The sequence below is a fragment of the Trachemys scripta genome, chromosome 2 (assembly GCF_013100865.1).
Source record: "Trachemys scripta elegans isolate TJP31775 chromosome 2, CAS_Tse_1.0, whole genome shotgun sequence".
Taxonomy (NCBI): domain Eukaryota; kingdom Metazoa; phylum Chordata; order Testudines; family Emydidae; genus Trachemys; species Trachemys scripta.
The window spans coordinates 142,774,066-142,799,761 of record NC_048299.1 but is presented as its reverse complement, the minus strand read 5'-3'; the positions used below and the strand labels follow the sequence as shown (position 1 = coordinate 142,799,761).

General features: G+C 51.5%; 1 protein-coding gene across 1 annotated transcript in view; it reads right to left on the bottom strand.

Annotated features, from left to right (window-relative positions):
• Positions 1-16,781, bottom strand: part of GCK (glucokinase) — a 31,543-nt gene extending 14,762 nt beyond the window's left edge. The window contains exons 1-5 of the mRNA XM_034761682.1: positions 16,503-16,781; positions 6,809-6,971; positions 4,942-5,096; positions 1,669-1,788; positions 29-124 (exon numbers count right to left, since the gene is read on the bottom strand). Coding sequence (XP_034617573.1) covers positions 29-124; positions 1,669-1,788; positions 4,942-5,096; positions 6,809-6,971; positions 16,503-16,535 — 567 coding nt within the window. The 5' untranslated portion in view covers positions 16,536-16,781. The remainder of the gene's footprint in view (positions 1-28; positions 125-1,668; positions 1,789-4,941; positions 5,097-6,808; positions 6,972-16,502) is intronic.
• Between the last annotated feature and the right edge of the window lie 8,915 nt (positions 16,782-25,696).

Genomic DNA, 25,696 nt, shown 5'->3' with positions numbered 1-25,696 from the left:
AACAGCATAAACCATGTTTTCAGCTCACCCCTCGGCGCTTGATAGCGTCCCGCAAAAGCCCCACGATGTTGTTCCCTTCAGCTCCTGATGCTTTGAAACCCTTCGTCCAGTTCAGAAGGATCCCCTGTGGGACAAGGGGACAAAGGGGCTAGATCAAAGTGCTACAAAGAGAGAAAGCAGAGAGCTAAGCAATCAGTTCTCTGGTCCCAGTGGATGCGGGTGGTGCATTATTGCTAATGCATGTCCAGCTGGGCAGTCCCAGCTCTCACAATCAGAGAATCAGAGAACTGGAAGGGACCTTGAGAGGTCATCTAGTCCAGTCCCCTGCACTCAAGGCAGGACTAAGTATTATCTAGACCATCCCCGGCCAGGGCTGGCTTTAAGCCGATTCGGCCGATACCCCGGAATGGGGCCCCACGCCTTAAGAGGGCCCCGCAACGTCCGGGGCTGCCGGTGGAATGGAGAAAAAAAAAAAAAAAAAAAAAAACCGTGTCCTGCTTCTCCACCCTCCCTCCAGCACTTGCGCCATCATACAGCTGATCAGCGCAAGCCTGGGAGGGAGGAGTGAGGAGGAGGAATGCAGTATGCTTGGGGAAGAGGCGGGGCCAGGGCGGGGATTTGGGGAGGGATCCAATGGAGCAGTGAGGGGGCAGGGCCAGGGCAGGGATTTGGGGAGGGATCCAATGGGGCAGGGAGGGGGTAGGGAAGGGGCGGAGTTGGGGTGTGGGGGGACGAGAGACAATTCGCGTCCTGGCGTGGGGCCCCACACCTGCTAAAGCCGGCCCTGTCCCTGGCAGGTGTTTGTCCACCCTGCTCTTAAAAACCTCCAATGATGGAGACTCCACAACCTCCCTAGGCAATTTATTCCAGTGCTTAACCACCCTGACAGTTAGGAAGTTTTTCCTAATGTCCAACCTAAACCTCCCTTGCTGCAATTTAAGCTCATTGCTTCTTGTCCTGTCCTCAGAGGTAAAAGAGAACAATTTTTCTCCTTTCTCCTTGTAACAACCTTTTATGTAGTTGAAAACTGTTATCATGTCCCCTCTCAGTCTTCTCTTCTTCAGACTAGCCAAACTCAATTTTTTCAATCTTCCCTCATAGGTCAGGTTTTCTAGACCTTTAATCATTTTTGTTGCTCTTCTCTGGACTTTCTCCAATTTGTCCACATCTTTCCTGGAATGTGGCGCCCAGAACTGGACACAATACTTCAGCTGAGGCCTTATCAGCACGGACTGAGCTTTGGAGTCTGAAGTGTGAGATCTAGTGTAAGTGCGCAAGGGAGCACGCGGGTGTAGAGAGGAAGCAACAAGCATGAACGTGACGGGGGATCAGTCATTGCTCACCTCTGAATAAAGACGCCAGCCCTATGAAGAAAGGCCAAAGGTATTTAGGCACCTAACTCCCATTGAAATCAAGGGGACTTAAATACCTTTGAGGACCTGGGCCCGAGCGTTTAAGGGATCTGCTGTGTACAGATGGGGGCTCACGCTCACACTGTGGACCCGGGGACGCTGGATGCAGCTCTGTAGCTCAGCATGTGAAGGGGCAGTGAAGACCAGGCTTGGCTCCTCCACTTTGCCCACTGTCACACTCCCTCCCTATTCTTTGCAGCCTCTCTCACCCTTCACCTCTGATTTGCCCGTGGGAGTCACCCCACCTTGGGCTCACCTTGTCAATATCCTCATGCCTCACAGGGAAGGAGAATGTGAAGCCCAGAGGCAGCTTTTTGTGTTTCATCTGGTGTTTATCCAGGAAGTCGGAGATGCATTCGGAGATGTAATCGAAGAGCTGGAAAAGGGAGGCCCCAAGTCACTCCAAAATCACGACAACAGCATTGCTGGGCATTTCTCGTCAGCCCTGCAACCACCAACCTTCTCCTGCCTCTGACGGCCTCCTCTAGGGAACGCCCGGCTCCACACTCCCCGCCACTCCATGCTGCCCAGTTCTCTAGCCTCTACCCAGGTCCATTCATTGACTTTCTATTGGATGTTGCCTCGGGAATAATGACCATCAGTGATTATTACCCAGAAAACCACACGCACTACATAAAGATTTCTGTGGCGCGCATTATATAGACATGCAGATGTCTGCAGTCGCAGCATTGCCCACCAGAGGGCATCCAACCCTCTGGTATAACGTAGTGGCCCATGCAATGGCAGTTCCTAATTCCAGCTTTGGAGATCTACAAAATCTGTGCTCACGGGTAGCTCTTGCCTGTCTCAGAGCGGCCAACAGCACATGGGCTAGCACTGCCGGCCATGGCTTCCACCCACGCCTCTTAGGCTGAGTTGATGTGTGCAGCTGCCCAGTCCTAGCTGGAGGTACAGAGGAAATGAATACTGGTAGAGGAGGCTGGGACTGGGCACACACACCTGGTGTGCGCGGGGATGAATGTGTGTATGTGAGAGCAGATGACTTTATCTCTGCCCTAAATCCGGTTGTCTGTACCCTACTGGCCTTCCTCTGATATGTTCGTTGAAGGAATTACTCTTGGATAGAGCTGGGCAAAATTTTCCTAGTCAAAACTTTTTTTTAGGGTGTGTGTGTGGGGGGAATTCTGACATGACTTTGGTGTGTCTGTGCCAGGCAAGTGCTTAGATGACATGGCTGCCACGTCGTGGGTGGAATATATTGTTACGTAGAGAAGCTGAAGTCTTTGGGAACAATACCGAGATCTGTGACTGGTGAGTGCAGGAATTTGAGTAGAGGGCTGGTAAAATTCTGTGTTTTTATTTGAAAATTCGATTAGTTCAGTCCTCCCCTTCACATATGTAAGTATTTTGTGTCCCTAATAATGGCTATTTTAACGCAGCCAGTAAAATTAATTATTCACACAATTATTGTGTCTCTCTGATCATGAAATATTAATCGGCCGGATGGGAGGGGGGAGGTAAAAGGGTTAAACTGGGCTTCCAAAATAAAAGATTCCTAATTTCCAGATGTGTCAAAATCTACAAACTCAGAGGCAGCAGCTTTTGCTCCTAAAGACCCACAGGTGAGAACTGGGCTTTAGTACTTCAGTTTTATTCTTATCACAAAGATGCTTTAGCAAAAATCGAAACAAAAAACTACCTGTTTTATATGGCTTGGATGAAGCTAAAACTTATTTGACCCAGGTGTCTAGTCAAGCTGCCACTGAGGTTACACCTAAAAATGGGCTATCAAACAAACTGGTACCCCAATCCGAGGACCTTAGAATGTATTGCCTGTCATATCTGCCATTTGAATAATTACATATTAATAGAGCTGATCAGATAATGAGAAATTTCAAGTTTTTTGGCAAAAAATCTAAAGCTCAAATCCTTTCAATTTGGTAATGGCTGCCGCAGTGCCTCATGGGAGTTGTAGTTCAGGTCCCTAATAGTCCCATTCTCCTCCACAGGCCAGGCTCCCCAGTCATACTACATATCTCATGATGCACCACAGCCTCCCTTCTTAGTGCAGGGAGGTGGTTCACTGTGGCAGTGGCATGGCCTTGGTGCATCATGGGAGATGAAGTCCTGCCATAGAAGAAAATGAGAGCATTAGATGTGCAAACTACAACTCCCATGAGGCATGCCAGCAGCATTTCACAACTGAAATGTTTCCATCTTTGAACATTCTTGTTTTGACCCCCTGCCCCACAGTCCCCTCCCTGCCCCCCAAACCCACACACCAATATTTTATGTGGGAAGCAAGAAACTCTTTTTTGTTTTGCCTAAAACCCAATTTTCCATCAAAAAATAGTTTCAACAGAAAATTTTTGTCCAGCTCTATAAATTAGACCAGAAAAAAGCAATATGAATCTGCTAGGCTATCCATGTTCTGTCTAATCTTAAATCCTAAAGTCTCTGGGGTCTTTTTATCTCTTCAAGATCCTACTTCATTTTTTGCATGTCCAATGTTAGCTAAACCTGGTCTGTCCTCAGAGTCTTGTCTCTTTAGTTTTCATGAAGAATAAACAATTAAAAATCAACTAGGACAGGTTCTCTAAACTTTGCAGCACAAAGAGAACGTGCTGAGGTGTGGGAGTATAAAGGTTTTATTGGCTTTCCTTTTGTGTGGGCTGTATAACTGACTCATGGCTTCATACAGGCTCCCTAAAGGATTGCCAATGACCATGTACCCTGGACTTATCACTGGAGCTGGGCAAAATGTTCAGAGGAACAGCTGATTACCAAAAAATACAGTTTTAGGTCAACTGAAACTATTCACAAATTCAGGTCAAATTTGGCAAAGAGTTTTGGCACAAAAATGAAAGAAAAATAACATTCAGTCAAGTCAAACCATTTTGTTTTGACGTTTTTGAAATGAAACATTTCCACTTTTCCTTTCTAAACCAAGTGACTTTAAAAACTTAGTAAGATTTTAAAAAAGGGTAAGAAGACTTGAAAATGAAATGACACAAAAAATTACATAATAGAAAAATTGTTTTGGAGTGAAAGAAATATTTTGCTGAATGTAAAATTAAATTTTTTAGAGGCTTTTCAGTGAGAAAAACTGAAAAATTTCTGTTTCGGATCTATTTCCCCCCCAGTTTTTTTGGTTCGGCCACCAACCAAAAAAATCAATCATTTGCTCAGCTCTATTTACCGCACTACACACAGAATATCGGAAGCCCTGCTACAGAGACTTCCCGCATGATTCCTTTCTGGTAAAATACGGATATATCCATGTTTTACTCTGTACATTCCTCCTAATATCCCGTAGAAAGTGAACCCTCCCCCATCCCTTCTGCCTCTCTGAAGGAGACCTTCGACGGCCTGTTGGAGTTGGATAGATCTAGAAAATCAATCAGACAACTTAGCTTACTCTTCAGCACTTTTAGTATTGCTCCATTCCAGCTGCCTTTTCATTTCCCACCCCAGCTGCCACCCGCCCACCTTCTGGTTGGAGAGTTTGTCTGGGGGACACCCGCCAGCACCTTGTTTTCATGGCCCTTTCGGCCAAGCACTCACTCACCATTTCAGCAGTTCCCGTCATGGCGTCCTCTGGGATGGAATACATCTGATGCTTTGTTGTCACGCTCCACTGCCCTTCTTCCCCTTCGCCCACTTTCACCAACATCACGCGGAAGTTGGTGCCACCGAGATCCAACGACAGGAAGTCCCCAACCTCTGCAACATCAGGATGAAGCTTAACTGTTCAAGAGTTTCTTAGCTGTTTTGTGTTTGTACTACGCCTAGCGCAATGGGCCCTGGCCCACGACTGGGCTCCTAGACGCTACGAAAATTAACAGTAGAATTCAGGGTTGAAAAATTCCCCCCAAACCTTTTTTTTTTCTGATGGAAAATTGGCAGTTTGATTCAATGCACATTTTCATGGAAAATATCTAGTTGGGGGAGGGGTGTTTTTATTTTTTCCATCAAAAGGACAGAAAATGTTCAGTCCAAAACCCAAACTGTTCCCTCCCCTTCCTGTGGAAAATTTTAACTTTTTGTCAAAAACTAAAACCTGAAAAACCATGGCCAAAACTGTTTGGTTTTTGACTGAAATTTTGGGGGATTTTGACCAAACATGTTCTGGGTTTTGGCCACAAAGGTTTGTTTTTTCAACAACAGGTCAACATTTTCCATGGATAAAAACATCCCATTTTCTGACCAGCTGTATTCCTGACTTGTGATGTTCACTGCATGGACCCCTGCAGAGGAAGGCAGTTAATAACTTGGAAGACTTGCTTAGAAAGCAAACGGAGAAAGACCTGTCTTTTCCCTCCATTTTACAGACACGTTGCTTTCTCTCTTGTGCGTCCAAATGAATCTAACATGGCTGGGTTCTGTTTGGCAACTTCAGTTTATGGCCAGTTGATCGGAAGCCCAGCCCACCGGGTGCTCCCGCATCATCCCTCATGTCAACACAGTTCCTGCCACAGGGTTTATCACCTATCTCTTGCTGCTGCTGGAGGGAGGTGGGGGAATTCAGGAGATTGCGTAATGACCCAGAAAACGCCTCTCTGGGGGCCAGCACAAGGACAAAGCTGCCTTCCGCTGACTGAATGAGGCTAGTGCCACAGAGTCAGCGCTAGCCTCCCCCAAACAAGCCCTGGCCTTTGTGCTAGCCAGCGGAGTTTGCAAAAGATGAGGCAGCTCTGATCTAGAAGACACCAAGGAGTAGAGATGGGCGCCTTGAAATCACCTATGGGAGGGCCTAATTCTGGAAGGTGCTGGGCACCTCTTGAGAAAGGCAGGAACCTCCTTGTCTCCCACAGACTTCACTGGCACTGGAGACAATGCCTCTCAGAAGACAATGGCAGGACTGAGGTTCGACAGGCTGTTCCACCCTCTCTAGCCCTTCTTCTAGTGGGTCTTTCATGGATTCGAAGGCCAGCGCACTATGTTTCATAGAATCATAGAATATCAGGGTTGGAAGAGACCTCAGGAGGTCATCTAGTCCAACCCCCTGCTCAAAGCAGGACCAACACCAACTAAATCATCCCAACCAGGGCTTTGTCAAGCCGGGCCTTAAAAACCTCTAAGGATGGAGATTCCGCCACCTCCCTAGGGAACCCATTCCAGTGCTTCACCACCCTCCTAGTGAAATAGTGTTTCCTAATATCCAACCTGGACCTCCCCCACTGCAACTTGAGACCATTGCTCCTTGTTCTGTCATCTACCACCACTGATTGCTCCCTCCCACAAGCTGCGAGCGGCACGCCCTTGGTGGAGAGGAGTGGACAGATGGTGACCAAATTCTTACCCCAGGGTGGGTGGGTCCCTGTCTCTATGGGGGGTCTCTGTGTACCCATGGGACCACTGGAAGGTGTAGGGGTGGGAAATTCTGTGCTCCCATTTCCCCCTGGGCGTTCACACCCTGTAGGCTAATGTGTTACCTGAGCCTTCGGGCGTGGAGCGTACGTAAGTGGGCAGCATTTTCACGGAGGCTTCCTCGTGCGTCTCCAGCTTCAGCCCCCGATCCATTTCCTTCTGCATCCGACGCATCACCTTCTTCAGATCCTCCTCCTGCAGCCGGAACTCCGACAGGATCTGCTCCACCTATGGCAGCAGAGATGCAGGTAAGCGGGGAGGGACCCAGGTGAGTTTGTGCCGGGGAAGGAAGAGGAGCAGGGGATCTAATGCCCAAGACCAGTGGAGGATGCAGGTGAATGCATACCTGGAATGGGGAGCAGGTGCTCACTCCTTAGGTGTTTGCTTTGACACAAGCTCCAAGACACTGAACAGCTTTTTTATTTTATTCACTTACACCGAGCCTGCCCAGTCTTTTCCTGTGCAGAAAGGACAGGCTCGGTACATCAGGGTCCCGTGTGCATGGAGCTCGTCAGAGGCAGTGCAGAATTCAAGAGGTCTTCTGGCCACACAGGAGAAAGGGGAAGCCTAGAACGCAGCATGGGCATCCGAAGTGGTCAGAGTGGAGATCAAAAAATTAACCAGAAAACCATGATAACAGCTCAACCCAGCCACTCCTGACGGAGTGAGATTTGGGTAGTGGAACAGAGCAGCCATGGGAGAAGAAGGTGGGTACTTACGGGTTTCACACTGTCCAAGCTTTAGGTTATGGTGTGCCGCGAACTGTAGTAATAATAAGGTTTTCAGGGCCTCAGTTAAATGATTTGTTAATGTTTAATTAAAATCCCCTTAACTAAGGTTCTTTTGACCTCACAGCTTTTTGATTAGAGAAAATCAGCTCAATGTGGTTTTATGGCTTTTATTTAAGAGCCTAAATGACTATAAGGCTAATTAGTTAATTATACTTCCTTAAAGTGCTAAACAATATGAGAATCAGATTGAGGTTAGAACATAAATCAGAGTAATCAATCAAGGAGTTAACAATAGTACAAATTAAAATCGGTTAACTAACAATATAAACAAGTGGAGACCAACAATGGATTCAAATCATTGCACGAGCAAAATTAATCATTACATTACAAAACTATATAATCCCAGTAATTTCAATCTGTGTCCTTTCCCTTGTGGAAAGAATGAGCTAAAGCTGGAATTTTTACAAACCCAGGATGGCCTTCAGTGATCTTGGTAAGAGTTGCATTAACCTAGGTTAATTTCGTACTATGGGCTCACACACACACACAGAGGACACACACACAAGCCAAGTCTCTCCTCACAAGCGTTCCTGCACAGGTATCAGGTATTCTACAAAAAGAGGAAAAGTCACTGGGGAAAAGAAAAAGGATCTGCTCTTTGTCTTGCTTGATCCGTTGAGCTTCAGAGAGTCAAAGAGGAAATGCAGTGTAGGGAAGCAGGCAATGTCTTCTGGCTCAGGTACCTTCATGTTAGTGGGCATCATCCTCTGGTCAACTGGCTGGTCTGCGGTGTCTTGGACTCCACTTTCTGTGGGACCAGCCCAGGGAAAGCAGGAGTGTCAGCCATTTGGTTGTCGTTATGGGGACCTGGAGAGGAGCACACTTCTTCCTCGCTTACCTGGTCTTTTAAGGTTGAGATTCAAGCTGGTCACATCCCATAGGACCTCCCTGGAGATCTTCTGGGCAAATCAGGTGATCACAGGTTTTGCACCTCAACTGATCCAGTCCTGATCAAGCAAGGGCAGGCTGATCTTTTGTCCATTCTTGGGGGCCCTCCTTCCTAGGGGACTGCTTCTGTATCCCGTCCACAAGTCCACGTGTTTATCCCAAGCAAGCGATAAGGAAATAACAGGACTGACGCCTCCACCAAAACTGTCTCAAGCCCCCTTGGATCAACAATCCGGGCTCTTCAACGGCTTCTTGACCATTAGGGTCTGGCCACTTTCCTGGTCATAAATCATGATCCATTATTCTTCACTTGGTCACACACCTCATGCTTATGCTTTCTCAAGGTCCGGGAGACCTCATGACCACAGTAAAAAATTACTAAACTGTCACCTGTCTGGGCAATTGCGTCAAAGGTTATTTCCCTCTATCGAAGCCAAGCTGCTTCAAAAGCGACTTATAAACCCCATTACTGTAAACTTATTACAAATACAGCCCATTAAAGTTTATGCTTAATGTCCGCTTCGCTATAGCCCACCAGGCTGGGTGTTGTAATGCCGCAGCCTCAAAACACCCTGACTGTTTACTTCCCAGCATGTGATGTCGCACCTGTTAAAGTCCACCCTTGCCAACAGCTCAGAACTGTGGCCACTGGTCTGATCTGTCTTTTGTAATGTTGGAATTGGCACCAGTCTCTCCGGCTGAAATGTATTTCCCGGAGGTCCTGTCCCAAAGTAAGATAACAGTGACCTTATACAAAGAGGACCCCACATCTTCTGGCTTGTCCTCAGAGCAGGGTCACTGAGCTGTAGGGACCATCACCGTTGACCTTGACTCGCTGTTTGCATAGACAACAATGATGTGTCAGAGTTTAGCCAGCAATCTGCTGCCAGTCACTCCACACAGGCTTCAACCAACTGTGTCTCTGTTCCATGCACCCATGCCTTGGTCAGCTGTGGGGCAGCAGCCAGAGCAGAGGTCACCTCTCCAGGAAGCAGGGGGAGCAGTGGTTGAGCACTGGCCTGCTAAACCCAGGGTTGTGAGCTCAATCCTTGAGGAGGCTACTTAGGGATCTGGGGCAAAATCAGTCCTTGGTCCTGCTAGTGAAGGCAGGGGGCTGGACTCAATGACCTTTCAGGGTCCCTTCCAATTCTATGAGATAGGTATATCTCCATTTATTATTATAAGTCATGCCCCCACTCGGAGCATGGCTCTCTGCCGCTCAATCTCTCTTTCCCCTTCAGGGTGCCCTATTCTCCTGGGGAATAAAATCCCCCAAGGTATGGAATGAGTCCCTCTCCTCCCCCAGTGACAACTTCATGGGATCTGCGAGGAGACTCATGCTGCGGTGGAGGTTATAAAATGACCTGGACAGACAGTGCAGGGGAGGCATGACCTACAGGAAGGAGAGGGAGGATCGGGCGTAGGGCAGGGGGGTGACGGATGTCAGAGCTCCCAGTCAACAACTGCTGCAGACCATCAGTATTTTGTGTGGGACAATCTGGTAAGGGTAGCATCAGTGTTAAAGATACGGGGCCTGATTCTGATCTCACAACAGCTTTATGCCAGGGTCACTCCGCTGCTTTCAGTGAAGTTACCCCTGATTTGCACCCGCCAGTGAGAGCCGAATCAGGTCCATTTGATGTTGTAGAGTCATCTCACGATTTGGAGCGGGGATGGGAGGGGATTTTAAACTCATCTGCAATGTCCTTAACCCTGCATGTCCCACTTTCTCTTCGTTTGATGTCACTTTGTCTGGGTTATTAAATAATAAATTCCTCTTAATGGTTTCCTTTCCGTCTGCAATGATGGCTACGTATTTCCAATCTCAATTCCATCGTAACCATTTTGTTTGTCCCCGGACACACGTACAAACAATGGCATATGCTCATCTGCATCCTGCTATATTTACCGTAGACCCAATATGCTTCGGTGTGAAATGAAAGTGGACGGTAAAGCAAGTCAATCAGACAGTGGGTGCAATGGGTTTTGAGGCTATTTTAAGGGGTAGAACACAGCCATAAAGACTATGAAGGACCCACATACGTTCAGTGAGGGCCAGATAGCCGTGTTCACTGAAGATACACACCGTGGAACAAAGCACACTGTGCACACCCTCCTAGAGCTCAGAGGACAGTTCCCAGTTCCGCTGCGCTATGAAAACATCACCACATCGGGACGAACACCATCGCTCCTCAAAGGGAAACGGCTGGAGCGTAACACTTGGGGCATTTAAACCGAGCCTGGAGAAAACATTATACAAGTCCCCTAGGGAAGGACTTTGCCTGGTCCCCCAGGGAGGGACTGGATGGGACCTTGGGCGCTCTTCCACATCTAATCTAAATGGAGCGGTTCTTTCGTAACTTGAGGGACTGCCAGCGGTCTGCAGGGAGGTCAGCGCCCCATATTTCGTGCTATATTTAGGACAGGCTCATGCCAGCTCCTAAATATAGAAGCCTTGCATCACCCTGGTGGTTGCAATGCCCTGCCGTTTGGTAGCCTCCCTACCTCGCACGCTCCCAAGAGTTCACGCAAAGGGCCCCTCCTCCCTGGTTTCCACTGTGCGTAGCGAATGGCTCCCGAACTCCCGGGCCTTGCATTTGCACTGAGCGGGCCCCACCGAGAACACTCCAGAACCTCAAGAGGGTGAGAAGTGGGGAACGTAATCCCAGTGGCCAGGCAGGGCCCTCACCCCTCACTGCACCCTCTGCAGGAAGGAGACACAGGATGAGATTAGGATCCCATTTCAGGAAGGAGTGTGCTGCAGCATCCCAGTGCTGTGATCTCTCAGCCAGAATCCCACAATTATCCCCACAGCTCCCTCATTACACACTACCCCCGACCCTCTGTCTGTGGCAGGCCCTGAGGTAATTCCCATTTCTTTGAGCCAGCGGCTCCCCCCATGGGTTCATCTGTGTTTATAGGGCATGGCCCCCTCTTTTCTCCCTCTCCCCAACTTTCTCCTCTTAGGTGGGCCCATGACACCATCCCCTTCTCCCCGTCCCACCTGTCCCTTCCCCTTTGGGCCTCGACCACCAGCCACTCTCCCCACTCCTCCCTATTCTAGTGTTTCACTGCTTCTTTCAAGTCACTTAGCTCTAGCTTGGCTCTTCAGCTCAAGCTGTAGAGATCATCGCGCTTTGAGCTCCGGGGGTTCCCGGTGTTGGCCGAGACGGTGGTCTGCAAACTATGTCTGGCTAGGACTAATAATCACCAGGACCCCAAACCGCTGCTGAAGACCACCTTCCGCTCCAAGTGCCAGGCGGACCCCTCCCCCCTGCCCTCTCTGACAGAAACACAGAGTTGGGGATGAGGGCAGGAGGAGAAGCTGGATAGGACAGAAGAGGTTCAGCATTTATTTCCCCTGTGGGTTAATTTTGGCTTTTTAATTTCATGTATCTATTATGATGATAGATCGGCGCCCCAGTCATGGACCAGGTCCCCGTTGTGCCAGGCGCTGTACAAACACAGAACAAAAAGACGGTTCCCGCCCCAGAGAACAAACAATCTAAGGGTAAGACAAGAGACAACAGATAGATGCGGACAGACCAATGTGGGAGAGTACAGGAAACAATGAGACGCTGGCCAGCCTGACAGGAGTGGTCTCAGCACCCCAGCGACCGAATCGTCGTCAAGTTTTTGCAGGCGTCGTGACAAAGGAGAATGTTAAGGAGAGATCTGAAGGAGGGTGTTTACAGGCAGCTCCTCCCAAACACAAGGAGCAGCATGGGAGAGAGCATGAACATGCTTGCTTTGCCGTCATTGCTCTGTGCCTCAGTTTCCCCATCTCTAGATGTCAAGTTACAGTGAGCGCATGTGAGCTCACTGCAACTCACAAGCCTTTAAACCTTTCCAAAATACCAAGCCGGTTCTCTTCAGGACCTCTTTGAGGACTATAATGTGGAGCAGATTTGAGGCTCCAAGCTCCAGTCACTTGAGAATTGAGTACAAAACCTCAACTGGAACACGGGGGAAATGATCTCCCCCCTCCCCGCCTCCGTTCACATCACTCAAAAGTGTCTGATCTGATTTTGCTCAAACTTTCCAAGAGCATTCCTTCCTCTTTGGACTGAGTCTGGGAGGTATTACCTCCAAAGCAAATTGTTGGGGTGACTTAGGAGCCACGGAAAAAGGGAGTGCGGGACAGACATCACAGCTCCACTTTAGCAACCGCGATTTATATGTCAAGTGAAAATATCTGAGAGAAACTTCCTGCTGGATTGGCAAACGTTCAGTTCACGGCAATAGCTGAAGGCCTCACTGGCATTTAAAGTGCTGTCATATTTGGATTGAGTCGGGGAGAAAAAAAGTCTTTTCTTGTTAAACTAATATTATATCTTTCCCAACCTGGGAAACAGATGGAAGCAGAGCAAGAAGCGGCTATCCAGGAAGGATGTATTCAACGAGATTTCTTGTTGAAGGTCAAAGAAATTAGCCTGAAATATTTTCCCCATTATTCAGCCAGCTGTGACCAGCTGTGTCCCTGCTCTGCCACAGAGTTCCCGTGTGACCTTGGGCAAATCACTTAGTCGCTCTGCCCCTCAGTTCCCATCTGTGAAATGGGGATTACAGCCTCGACATACCTCTCAGGGATGTGTGACAATAAATGTGGTAAAGACTGTGTGCTGCTGAAATGCTCCAGTGATGGGGGCCAGGTAAGTCTCTTCCTAGTGAGCCTTGCTCCGAGTTGAGGAGACGCACAACCATTTAGGCTTTCATTTATTTCTAGGCTTTCCTCTGGCCCTGTCATATAGTATTGATGCACCACCTGCGTTAACGAATTTATCCTTGCAACCCCCCCACAGGGTAGGGAAGGGTTAACGATCTGCGTTCTAGAGATGGGGAAACTGAGGCACAGAGCACTGAAGGTCAAATTGACGTCTCTGGGAGCTGGAAGTGCTTAACAACAACCAGACCCCTGTAAATGATGGAGCTGCCAGTCCGAGAGGGCAGGAAGAGCACCTGCATCCAGGGCCGGCTCCAGGGTTTTTGCTGCCCCAAGTGGAGCAAAAAAAAAAAAAAAGCCGCGATCGCGATTGCGATCTGCGGCGGCTATTCGGCGGGAGGTCCTTCACTCCAAGCGGGAGTGAGGGACCATCCGCCGAATTGCCGCCAAATAGCTGGATGTGCCGCCCCCTCCAGTGTGGCCGCCCCAAGCACCTGCTTAGCAAGCTGGTGCCTGGAGCCGGCCCTGCCTGCATCTCCTGGGTTCCAGGCTAATACCTTTGCTAAAACACCATCTGTGCTCTTGCTGCTGTGATGTGGAATCGACATGCATATTGCCTCGTTATTTAATGAGATACATAAAACAGCAATAAGCTGTATCTGATGTCCTGGGCCCGTTTCCATAATGTCTGTCTCACAAGATGCACAAGACACAAGGGGGCGCCCTACAGTTACAAGGGTATTTCCAACATAGGACTGACAACACTGACCCCCGACCCCCAACCCTGACCCCTTTCCTCCCCTCAACCCCCAACACTGACTCCCCCTTCCAACCCCCACATTCCAACAGACCCCCTCTTCCAACCCCCACACCCCGACCAACCCAAAAGAGCAAATTAATAACATCTAAAACCAAAACAGAGTTTTGACTCTGAAAAGGAGTGCCAGAGACGCCATGGGACTTCACTACTGCTACTGATTTCATATGGAGGGTGCCCAGTTACCACGGTGACCGGCAGAAGGAGAAAGCCATCAAATAAGATAATCTTTCCTTTCTGTCTGAAAATACCTATCCCAGCAGATCATTATAAAAGCCCATCGACACAGGGCATCTCACTTCGACCTCAGCTCAATCCCCTGCAAAGGCCCAGGGAAGAGATGGGCTTGGCCTTGTAACTTCTCTACTAGGACCACATTTGGATTCACATTTTACATGCACCATTGCAACTGAGCCCAATGGCCCAGTGTTCAGCGTGACCTGCCCAGGTCAGACGCGCCGGTTGCCAGAGTAGAGGCCCATTTGAAAACGAGGCACTTGAGAGCAGAAGAATCGAGTTTCTGGTGTGTGTTCGGCGCTAGGGGCCACATCCTGGCTGTGACCTCCAGGACCGTGAAACATGACTGATTTAAAGGGTGAGAAAAGCCCTCAAACAAGAGGAAAGTGGGCACAAACACTGCCCTTCTGGTTGGGTTTACCCCTGCTTTGCACCAGGGTGAGCTAATCTGAGCCCCTTTCCCTCGTGCTGGCCTGTGATGATATATAGGAGCTTGAATACCTACTGATCCCTTCTGCCCTTAAATTCTGTGCATCTGTGACTCTATGAACATCCCCATCCTTTGGACCCCCTGCAAACAACCTACGGCTGGTGCGAGGAGTTCTCTCGGGTACTCACAACTCGCTAGTGTTGAGTGCAAGGATACAAAACTCAGACACGCTTTTTTCTCCCATCACAGCAAAGATATTGCCAGCGAGACCTATTCCCACGAGCGCAGGATACTAGGTCGGTGCAGCCCGCATCAGGAGAGTGGTGCAAGACCATCACCCAGCTGAGCCCTGCAGAGCTAATGGACAGGCTGCTTTCTGTTTTGCTGTCGGTGCAGACTGTGGGTCAGGAAAGCAAGCCCATTCCCGGTGTCTAGACAGAGCTCTGCAGTAACCACAGCGACAGGCTGTTTGGCCGTGTCTTTCCCATTCAGTTAGGAGCGCATGCGCCTTTGGCATGTTGTGAACGGCGTGAAAGGGTGCTGCAGAGCTGGGACGCAGAGACCCCAAGCCCTTGAGCGGTGGTAGCTAGAATGTGGAGCCATGGATGGAAAATCTGCCACCACCCTGGGTAATTGTTCCAATGCTTAAACTTACAAATGGGGAAACTGAGGCACAGAGTGAGCAATGACTCACCCAGTGTCACCCAGGAGCAGAGGGGGGATTTGAACCTAGGGCTCCTAAGTCCCAATCTGGTACCCCAGCCACCAAGCCATGCTAGGCTGTTCCCTGGTAAAGCTGGCCAGGCACATGGATGGGCACAGGAAAATCCCCACCCACATCGCGTGCACTCCGAGTTCGGGGGGGGTCAGCCCAGCCCCTCAGGCGGAGAAGCACGCAGGCCCCGGAAAGCAGCACTGTGTCCCTCGGGGATTCTCCATCTCTCCTGCCCGCCTGGGGCCTTCTGCACAGCTGACCCCAGGAGCACCCACTGCTAGGGAGGCAGCTACCCATTTCAGACCCTGCCAACCATGGGCAGGGCTGAGCCCGCCCTTGGCTGATGCCAGTCTTGGACTCTCAGCCGCCCTTGGCTGCAGCGCACGTGGCAAGCCCCGCAGAACTCACGCCTGCTCATCTCAAGCACTGAGCCCAGGTCCTCAACAACCACCATCCAAGCTATCCTTGCCCACCACAGGGACTGATGCTAGGCCCCCAGGGTCCTCCACCTCGGGGCCTAACCCAGGAACCACCCCTCAGCAACTGCCGGCTCGAGCGCACTGGCCTCCCTTTGGCTCAGCGCGAGGCCAGCTGGGGGTCTTTGGTTCCTGAGGCATTCCCAGGAGCACCCAGCACTGCTCTGCTGCAGACAGCATGTTGGGGAAGGTGGGAGAATGATGATCCCAAGGGTTCAGAGTGGCACTGATAGGGACCAAGCAGGGCTGTGTGACAGAGACGAGGGGTCTTTCACCGGAGGACCACCGAGGTCTTTCCAGACATCACTCACTCAGCACAGCAGCCCTGTGACCGAGGGAGGATTAATGCACCCCCATTTGACAGCGGAGGGGCAACTAAAGCACAGAGAAGTTAAACTCACTTGCCCAGGGCCAGCAGCAAAGTCAGGAGGAGAGGCTGGGAGTCCTGAGTCCCAGGCTGGTGGTAGGACCCACTCCCTGACTCTGCTGCTGCCTGTTTGGGCATGTCCCGCCCCTCTCTGTGCCTCAGTTTCCCCCATCTGTAAAATGGGGGTGATGCACCCGCCCTCCTCTGTAAAGCGCTTTGTGATCTGCTGCTGCAAAGCAGACTGACCGGAGCTAGGTGTGACTCCCACCCAGCGCTGTCTGCCAGGCAGGGAACAGCCCACCACTACCTCGAACAGAAAATCACGCCGAGTAAGGGAGATGGCGGAGGTTCCTGTGGGCAGGATACAGAGCTTACCAGGTGCAAGGCCTCATGCTGGCTTCGTTTCATCTTTGACACCGCTCCAGTCCTTCTGCCCTGAAGAGATCGGCTGGGTCTGCTTTGCTTTGAGGACAGGCAGGAGTCCTCTTGCTCTCCACAGGCACCAAAGGTATCTTTTGGGTGCCTGCTTTGAAGCTGAACAGATTGGCTGAGCCTGTGTCTCTTGGCGCTGCACCGCTGCTGAAGTTCAAGGCTGAGGGCTGCACATAGCACCCGACAGCTTCTTCCAACCCAAAGAGACTAAAGATTCAGGAGCTGTTGAAATACACCCAGCTCAGTGCCCTGGGACTTTGGCAGTGGGAGGCGGCCCAGAGGCACGTCACCCAATCGCTGACATCCGTTCTGCTGCCAGGACTCTTGGCAGAGTTTCTGTAGTGCTGAGGCTCTTACAAGCCCTGTTTCTGACTCTGGCGCTGTTAGTGATTCTGAAGCGTTCCTGGTTCCGGCCCTTTTTCAGGATACAAATCAGACTGTGGAGACCTGGCCATGTGCCCCTCCAAAGTAAACCGATTAAAGGAAAGTCTCTGGGATGAAGCACCCCAAATGTGGGCTTGTGGGGCGATTTGGGAAGCAATGAGGCCTAGTGGACAGAGCAATGGACTGGGACCCAGGAGACCTGGTTCTATTCCCAGCTCCGCTACTGGCCTGCTGGGTGACCTTGACCATGTCACTACCTCTCTCCGTGCCTCAGTTTCCCCATCTGTAAAGCGGGGATGATGACATTGACCTGCTTTGTAAAGGGCTTTGACATCTACTGATGTAAAATGGTTGATAAGAGCGAGGTGGGATAGTTATTGGTAGCTGGTCAGCCTGCTCCCCGTACTGCCACCTCTCCTAGCATCACCCACTTCGCTGAGCGCGTGAAATTCAGAAAGGGAAAATTCACCGGAGGGCACAGCCCCACCCTTTTCCCCCAGGGCAGCAGCTTTTCCATCTCCACTTGCTGTGATGGAACTTGTGTTCAGCTCAGCAGCGAGCCAAGCCCTGGGATACTGGCTCTCCTGAGCTAACGGATACGCCGTTCTGTCCTGACTTCTGAGCACCCAGTCTTGTAACCTCAGCTCTCCTTTAATAGAGCTTTCCGGATGGAACCTCCTGGAGGAAATCATAAGGAACTGGGATGGAGGCAGTCTGGCCTAGCAGTCACAGCAGGGCTGGTGGTGTCCACACATTGAGGTTAGCCTCAGGACTGTAGTACATGGGCTGGGGTCAGAGGACTCGCTAGGCCAGGTTCAATAAGCAAGAGTCAGGAGTCAGAGACCAAAAGAGACAGTGTGCTTGGGAGTCACAGCTGGCCAGACATCAGTGGAGCTGCCCAGACAACTTCAGGCACTAGGCACTACAGACCCAGGTTCTGGCCCCATGAATCCTGAAGAAAGGGGGTCCAAAGGAAAAGGACAAAACAAGGAAGCTAGCAGTTGCTAGACAGCTGCCAGCTGATCTCTCTGCTGCATCGTGTGTAAGGAAGGACAGAGGGTCCCTCGTCTCCTTACACATGTAGCTTGGAAGGCCCTAGGGGACCAATAAAGCTCTGAGGCACAGAAAGGCATCCTGGAGTTTAAGGCCAGATGGGAGCACTAGGTCATCTGGTCTGACCGCCTGTATATCATAGGCCACCAGCAGCAGAAAAGAGATAGACTATTCCGTGCCACGGGCAGAGAATGGGTGGGACTGAGGTGCACCAGTGCTCGAGGCCCCTGCAGTAGCAGGGAAATGATTAAATGAGATACATCTTGGCAAGTGACCTGCACCCAGCCGGGGCCTTCCCTGAGTTCAGTCTTGATTGTCACTGGCAGCCCCGTAATTCTCCTTCAGACATGTATCACGCTCCCCTTTAACACACGGTAGCTCCCAATGCTCCGCTTTTCTTCTTTTTCATTGTTGCCTAGAGTTTAAGGCCAGAAGGGACCATGAGATGATGTAGGCTGCCCCCTGCCTAGCACAGGTATTACCGGTCACCCAAATACCCCTGTGCTGGGCTCAATTCCTTCGCTTCGACCAAAGCATTTTAGTCCTCAGGAGATCAAACTGTTGTGTGCTACGGGCAGGGAACAGGAGAGACCAAGGTGCCACCAATGCCTGAGGCCCCTGCCATGGCACAAACCAAACCATGCCCCAGCCAGCAAGGGGCACTGCACGAGCAGCATGGACCCTCGTTTCTCAGCCAGCCAGGGGTGAGCCCAGCTCTCTGCACGGGCCAGCACACACAGCGAATGCAGGCTGGCTTTGGGTCCTGTGTAGCTGGGATCTCTCTGTGCTAGGCACCTGCTGCTGCAGAGTTAATATTTCACAGCTCACACAATGGGCATTGCTGGGGCTCCGTGGGCCCTGCCCACTCCACGCACTGCCATTGGCTCCCCGGACTGCAGGGAGCTGGGATGTTGCAATCCCTGAGATGGGCAGACTGCTTCTCCAAACAACATTGCAGCTTGGGAGTGAGGGGACACCCCTTTCTTCCTGCTCCCCCACCCAGGGAGATGCCAATGCACACTGACTGCTCCCTCTGGCTCACCCCCTTGCTGAGATCGACTGTGATCTCTGAGCACACAATGGGGATGCACATGGTGTGTGTGTGGATGGTGTAGTTATTTGCTCTAGTTCTCAGGCTCTAACTAGGTCACATGGTGGCAGGACGCTGCATATGGTCCCTCAGCAGATGTCAATGGCATGAGGTCAGTGGGCCAAGGACGCCATGAGCCCCATGAGACACTTCTCCTTCCTGCTGCCCAGACAGGTTAGACTCTATGGCAGCCCCGAAATCCAAGCTGCTGGAGTACCACACTGAGAAACATCCCCGCAAATTGCAGACAGGCTGGTTATAATGGGCCCCAGAGGAGAGGCAGGGTGGGAGACAAGCCATCACTGGGGCTTGGAACAAGGCTGGACGGTAGACAGCCAAGTCGAAAAGCAAACAGCCCAATCGGCGATCCGAACCATAAGCCTTCCTGACAGAACTGTGCGTCGTTTCCCCGGGACTAAACATCCTGGGCACAGAACCCCCCGACCTGCAGAACCCCCAAGTCCCCTCTTACATAGGACACACCTTGGAGAAGCTGTGATCTTGACAGATCTTGTAGATTAAAAGGAACCGGGATTGTTTGCACAAGACCTGAGCCTACAGTGGCTGTGGCGCGGGTGGACCCATAGGGGGCGCTCTCTCTTCTGAGCTCCACTCAGGTGCTAGGGGGCACTGTAATACCAGGAGCCACATGGGGAGGTTCAATAGGGGGCACTCTCCCCTCTGAATCAGCATTACCCCCAAGGTGCCAGTGCAGTGCTAGGGGGTGCTGTGCTGCAGGCTGAGGGGGGTTAATAGGGGGCACTCTCCCCTCTGTGTCAGTGTTGGCCCCAATACAGTGCCATCCTTTGGATAATGAGGTACGACTGAGGCGTGGGTTATTAACCCCTAAATCCCAGTACACCACTTCAGTGACAACCAACAATCCAGCTGCTGGAGCCCTTCTCCTGTCCCCAAATGTCTAGACCCCTCCCTCTGCCCATCCTCTCCACGCACTTCCTCTTCCCCCAGCACAAAATAACCATTTCGGCAGCGTTAGCAAATCCACGTTCTGAGACGAGCTCAGAACACAGTTCCGCCACATTGCCCACCATCTGCCACACGCGTCCCCCTTCTGCGCTCTTGGCACGGGGATGGCACCGAATGCTCTGGCAGAATGCTGATGGCCAAGCTACGCGACCCTGGGTGCAATCTCATCACAACGCAGCAGCACGCGCAGCTAAGACCCGCCGTCTCTCCAGACACCAAACGAAGAGTTGCTTCACTAGCGAACCTGGAAATTAAAGCCCAAATGTTCAAAGGCACCTTCTGAGTTTGGATGCCTCAGATTTTGAGTGTCCAGAATTGACCTGGGCACTAACTGGGTCTCCAGAAATTGAGACATCCTTGAAAAATTGGGTGTCAACTTCTATGTCAGCAGGATTTGGAGTCTAGTGGAACAAGGGGTGATGGATGGGCACTAAATGAAGCTGGGGGTTCCCAGAAAGGTCTGCCTTTTGCAGAGGTGCACTGAAGGAGTCCACCACTGGCTTAGGATGGGGCCTACTGATTAATCCGCTATCCACCCAGGCAACACCTTCATCGCCCCACAAAGCTAAGGGAGAGCCAGAACTAGAAATGTTACCTTCTCCTTCTTGGAGCTGTCCATCCTGGTTCTGCGATCCAGCATTGGGGCAGCTGTCCGCAAGGGGCAGGCTGCTGGCAAATCCGTCACGCACCGAGTCAAAACACACACCACCACTTGTTTTCTTGCCCCGGAAATATTCCACCTCTTGCTCCTGAAGCAGCTGGTCCTGGGCTGAGAAGACAGCTCCGCCCTGCTGCGCTTGTGAATCCTTCACTTTCCTCACTGGTTTATTTCAGCCATAGGCTGGTTGGTTGGTTTCCTCTTTTCTAGCACGCAAAATCAAAACCAAAGCAATTCTGCTCCTGCTTCTCCTTCTTTCCCTGGACTTTGTCTTGCCCCAGCTCCCGGGATCTCAGCCTCCTTCTGGTTTGGGGGTTCACTCGGTGGGATGGGGTGAAGGTACGTCCATCACGTTGAGATCCATTTTGTCACCCTGCATCTTGTCGGAAGAGAAGCAACGAGTCCCTTCCTGGCGACTGAAGGTCTCCTCCTCTCCTCGGGGTAATGGAGCATGGGTGCTCAGCTTCACTCACCCACCTGCCTGCTTCCTCCAGTCACTTTTCTCAACTTACCAGTAAGTTTATTTATTTTTTTGGCTGGTGACACCTTCCCATTTTTGCCCTCAATGGGGTCCCAAGTTGCATCCTGGGAACTTGAGATTAACTTTGTATTACTGTGGCAACCAGGGAAATCCTGTTGCTGTCCTGCTTCACGGGGCCCCCTCCCCACCTGGCCATTAGTGCTCTCATGCAGAAGGCCACTGCCATGGTGATCAGTCTTCCTTCAAATTGTCATAACAACCACTTTATCTCCTTGTTACTGCGGTAACCACTCCACTGCAAGACTTAGCAACCTGTTCTGCTCCCATGGTGACCATGTTGGGTCAGAGAAACCCACTTCCAAGTGACAAAGGTTAACAAAGAGCAGGAAGGTGCTTAGATGAGACATCTGAGCAAAGACGAGAGTAAGCATCTGCCGTGGTGGGAATGAAACTAGGGTCCAGCTCTGCATCATTTTCCTTTCAGAGGCCTTATAACCCAACGAGATATGGAATAGGCAAGGAGCAGCTTGGCCCAGCGATCCTGCTAAGGCACAGTCCTGGGATCACAAATGAAGCCCAGATAGTTATTTCATTCTTGAAGCGAGCACAGCCAGTGCGAAGAGGAAAACAAGGCGGTTGCCCCCAGAAGCTTCCAGTCTAATTCAGACAGAGCCACTGATGTGACACACCAGATTACAGAGCACACCTGTAGGGCAGCAGATCTCGTAGGAAGGAGGCTTTGCAGAAGATGTGATGGCTTCTCTGTCACTTGAAGTCTTTCAGTTAAGACCAGATGTAGATATAATGTAGCTCTTATAGAAGCTTGGGGCTTGATGCAGAAATTTTTGGGTGGGGTTCTCTGTTCTGTGGAGGAGGGTAAACAGCAAACAAGCCTCACCCTTGAGTATGGTCGTGCTATCACTCCGCTATAATATTGACTTGAAACCAAGATGGTTAGATCTGTATCGCTCCATGTGGATGCAGTTATCCCAACACATCTGTGCTTACCCTGGTATCAAGGTGATGACCCTGGTATAAAGGGCCTTACTCACATAGAGTGGGGCTCATACTGGAAAAGGGTGTCTACCCTGGTATAGTGGGGCCCAACCCAAGTATATTGGGGCTCACCTCAGTATAGTTAGGCCTACTCTGATATATTGAGGCAGACTCTGGTATATCAGTGCTCACCCAGTATTAGGGTCGCCAGGCATCCGGGACCCTGGCAACTCCGGTCAGCACTGCTGATCAGGCCTCTAAAAGTGGCCGGCATGTCCCACCAGTTCCTAGGCACAGAGGCGGACAGGGGTCTCCATGTGTTGCCCCCATCTGCAGGCACTGCCCCCACAGCTCAGGGAAGCGCTGGAGCTGCAGGCAGGGATAGCGCGCGGAGCCCCCTTGGCTGCCCCTGTGTCTAGGAGCCGGCAGGACATGCCGGCCACTTCCGCAAGCCACCTGGGGTAAGCATGCCCAGAACCGCACCCCCTCCCACACCCCAACCCCATGCCCCAGCCCTGACCCCACTCCCATACCTAAACTCCCTCCCAGAGCCTGGACCCCTCCCACACTCCAACCCCCCACCCCAGCCCTGAACCCCCTCCCACACCTAAATGCCCTCTCAGAGCCTGGACCCCTCCTGCACTCCAACCTCCCACCCCAGCCCTGAGCCCTCTCCTGCACCCAAACTCCCTCCCAGAGCCCGCACTCCTGCACCCCAAGCCCCCGCACCAATGCCTGGAGCCCCCTCCCACACTCCGAACCCCTTGGTCCCACACCCCAGTCCGGAGTGCCCTCCTGTACCCCAAACCTCTCATCCCCGGCCCCACCCCAGAGCCTGCACCCCCAGCTGGAGCCCTCCCCCTCTCCCCGACCCCAACTACCTGCTCCAGCCCAGAACCCCCTCCTGCACCCTGAACCCCTCATTTATAGCTCCACCCTGAAGCACGCACCCCCTCCCACACTTCAACCCACTGCCCCAGCCTGGAGCCCCCTCCCACACTGCAAACCCCTTGGTCCCACCCCCCCAGCCCAGAGTTCCCTCTTGCACCCCAAACCCCTCATTCCTGGCCTCACCCCAGAGCCTGCACCCCCAGCCAGAGCCCTCACCCCCTCCTGCAGCCCAATCCCCTGCCCCAGGCTGGTGAAAATTTAGCGAATGAGCGAGAGTGGAGGAGAACGAGCAACAGAGGGAGGGGGGAATGGAGTGAGCAGGGGCGGGGTGTCAGGGAAGGGGTGGGGCCTGAGGGCAAGGGTGTTCCGCTTTCTGCAATCAGAAAGTTGGCAGCCCTACCCAGTATGTTGAGGTTGATCCCTGTCTGGTGCGCCCACCCCAGTATATTAGAGCTGACCCTGATATGTTGGGGCCAATCCTTGCACAGTGGGGCCCAGCCCAGTATATTGGGGATGACCCGGTGTATTAGTGCTCACCATAGGCACCGACTCTATGGGTGCTCCGGGGCTGGAGCACCCACAGGGAAAAATTGGTGGGTGTTCAGCACCCAGGGCTGGCTCCAGGCACCAGCAAAGGAAACAGGTACTTGGAGCAGCCAATGATAAGGGGCAGCACGTCTGGGTCTTCGGCGGCAGGTCCCTCAGTCCCTCTCAGAAGGAAGGACCTGCCGCCGAATTGCCGCCGATGAATGAAGCAGCGCAGTAGAGCTGCTTCATCGCTTGGGGCGGCAAAAAAGCTGGAGCCGGCCCTGTCAGCACCCACCGACAGCCATGCTCTCCACCCCACCCTGCCCTGCCTCACCTCACCTCCGCCTCCTCCCCTGAGCGCGCCGCGTGCCCGCTTTTTCCCCTAGCTCCCAGCGCTTGGGCTGTGAAACAGCTGTTTCGTGCGGCTGGGAGGGAGGGGGAGGAGGGGGAACACGGTGCGCTCGGGGAAGAGGCGGGGCCGGGGAGGGGTCCAATAGGGGCAGGGAGGGGGCGGAGTTGGGGCAAGGATTTTGGGGAAGGGGTTGGAATGGGGGTGGGGCAGGGCTGGGAAAGGATGGAGTCGGGGCAGGGCCGGGGGCGGGGGGGTGCGAGCGCCCACCGGTGCCGGGTAAAGGTGGCACCTATGGTACTCACCCCTGTCTAGCGGGGCTCACCCTGGTATATTAATGCTGACCCCAGTATAGCAGGGCCCATTCTGATATATTGGTGCTGATCCTGGTATAGTGGGGCCCATAGGATCTCGAGAGATCATTTAGTCCAGTCCCCTGCACTCACGGCAGGACTAGGTATGATCTAGACCATCCCTGACAGGTGTTTGTCTAACCTGGTCTTAAAAATCTCCAATGACGGAGATTCCACAATCTCCCTGGGCAATTTATTCCAGTGCTTAACCACCCTGACAGTTAGGAAGTTTTTCCTATGTCCAACCTAAACCGCCTTTGCTGCAATTTAAGCCCATTGCTTCTTGTCCTGTCCTTAGAGGTTAACAAGAACAATTTTTCTCCCTTCTCCTTGTAACAACCTTTATGTACTTGAAAACTGTTATCATGTCCCCTCTCAGTCTTCTCTTCTCCAGGGTAAACAAACCCATTTTTTTCAGTCTTCCTTCGTAGGTCATGTTTTCTAGATCTTTAATCATTTTTGTTGCTCTTCTCTGGACTTTCTCCAATTTGTCCACATCTTTCCTGGAATGTGGCACCCAGAACTGGACACAATATTCCAGCTGACGCCTAATTAGGACAGAGTAGAGAGGAAGAAGTACTTCTTGTGCCTTACTTACAATGCTCCTGCTAATACATCCCGGAATGATGTTTGCTTTTTTTGCAACAGTGTTACAATGTTGACTCATATTTAGCTTGTGATCCACTATAATGCTGGTTAAACACTGGAATAAATTGCCTAGGGAGGTTGTGGAATCTCCATCTCTGGAGATATTTAAGAGTAGGTTAGATAAATGTCTATCAGGGATGGTCTAGACAGTATTTGGTCCTGCCATCCGGGCAGGGGACTGGACTCGATGACCTCTCGAGGTCCCTTCCAGTCCTAGAATCTATGAATCTATGAATAATCCCCAGATCCCTTTCTGCAGTACTCCTTCCTAGACAGTCATTTCCCATTTTGTATGTGTGCAACTGATTGTTCCTTCCTAAGTGGAGTACTTCGCATTTCTCCTTATTGAATTTCATTGACTTCGTGGGGAGGGATAGCTCAGTGGTTTGAATATTGGTCTACTCAAGCCAGGGTTATGAGCTCAATCCTTGAGGGGGACCACTTAGGGATCTAGCACAAAATCAGTACTTGGTCCTGCTAGTGAAGGCAGTGGGCTGGACTCAATGACCTTTCAGGGTCCCTTCCAGTTCTAGGAGCAGGGCAGGCACCAGCTTGCCAAGCAAGTGCTTGGGGTGGCCACTCTGGAGAGGGGCAGCATGTCCAGCTATTTGGCGGACGGTCCCTCACGCCCACTTGGAGCAAAGGACTTGCCGATTGCAATCGTGGCTTTTTTTTTTTTTCCGCTTGGGGCGGCAAAAACCCTGGAGCAGCCCTGTCTA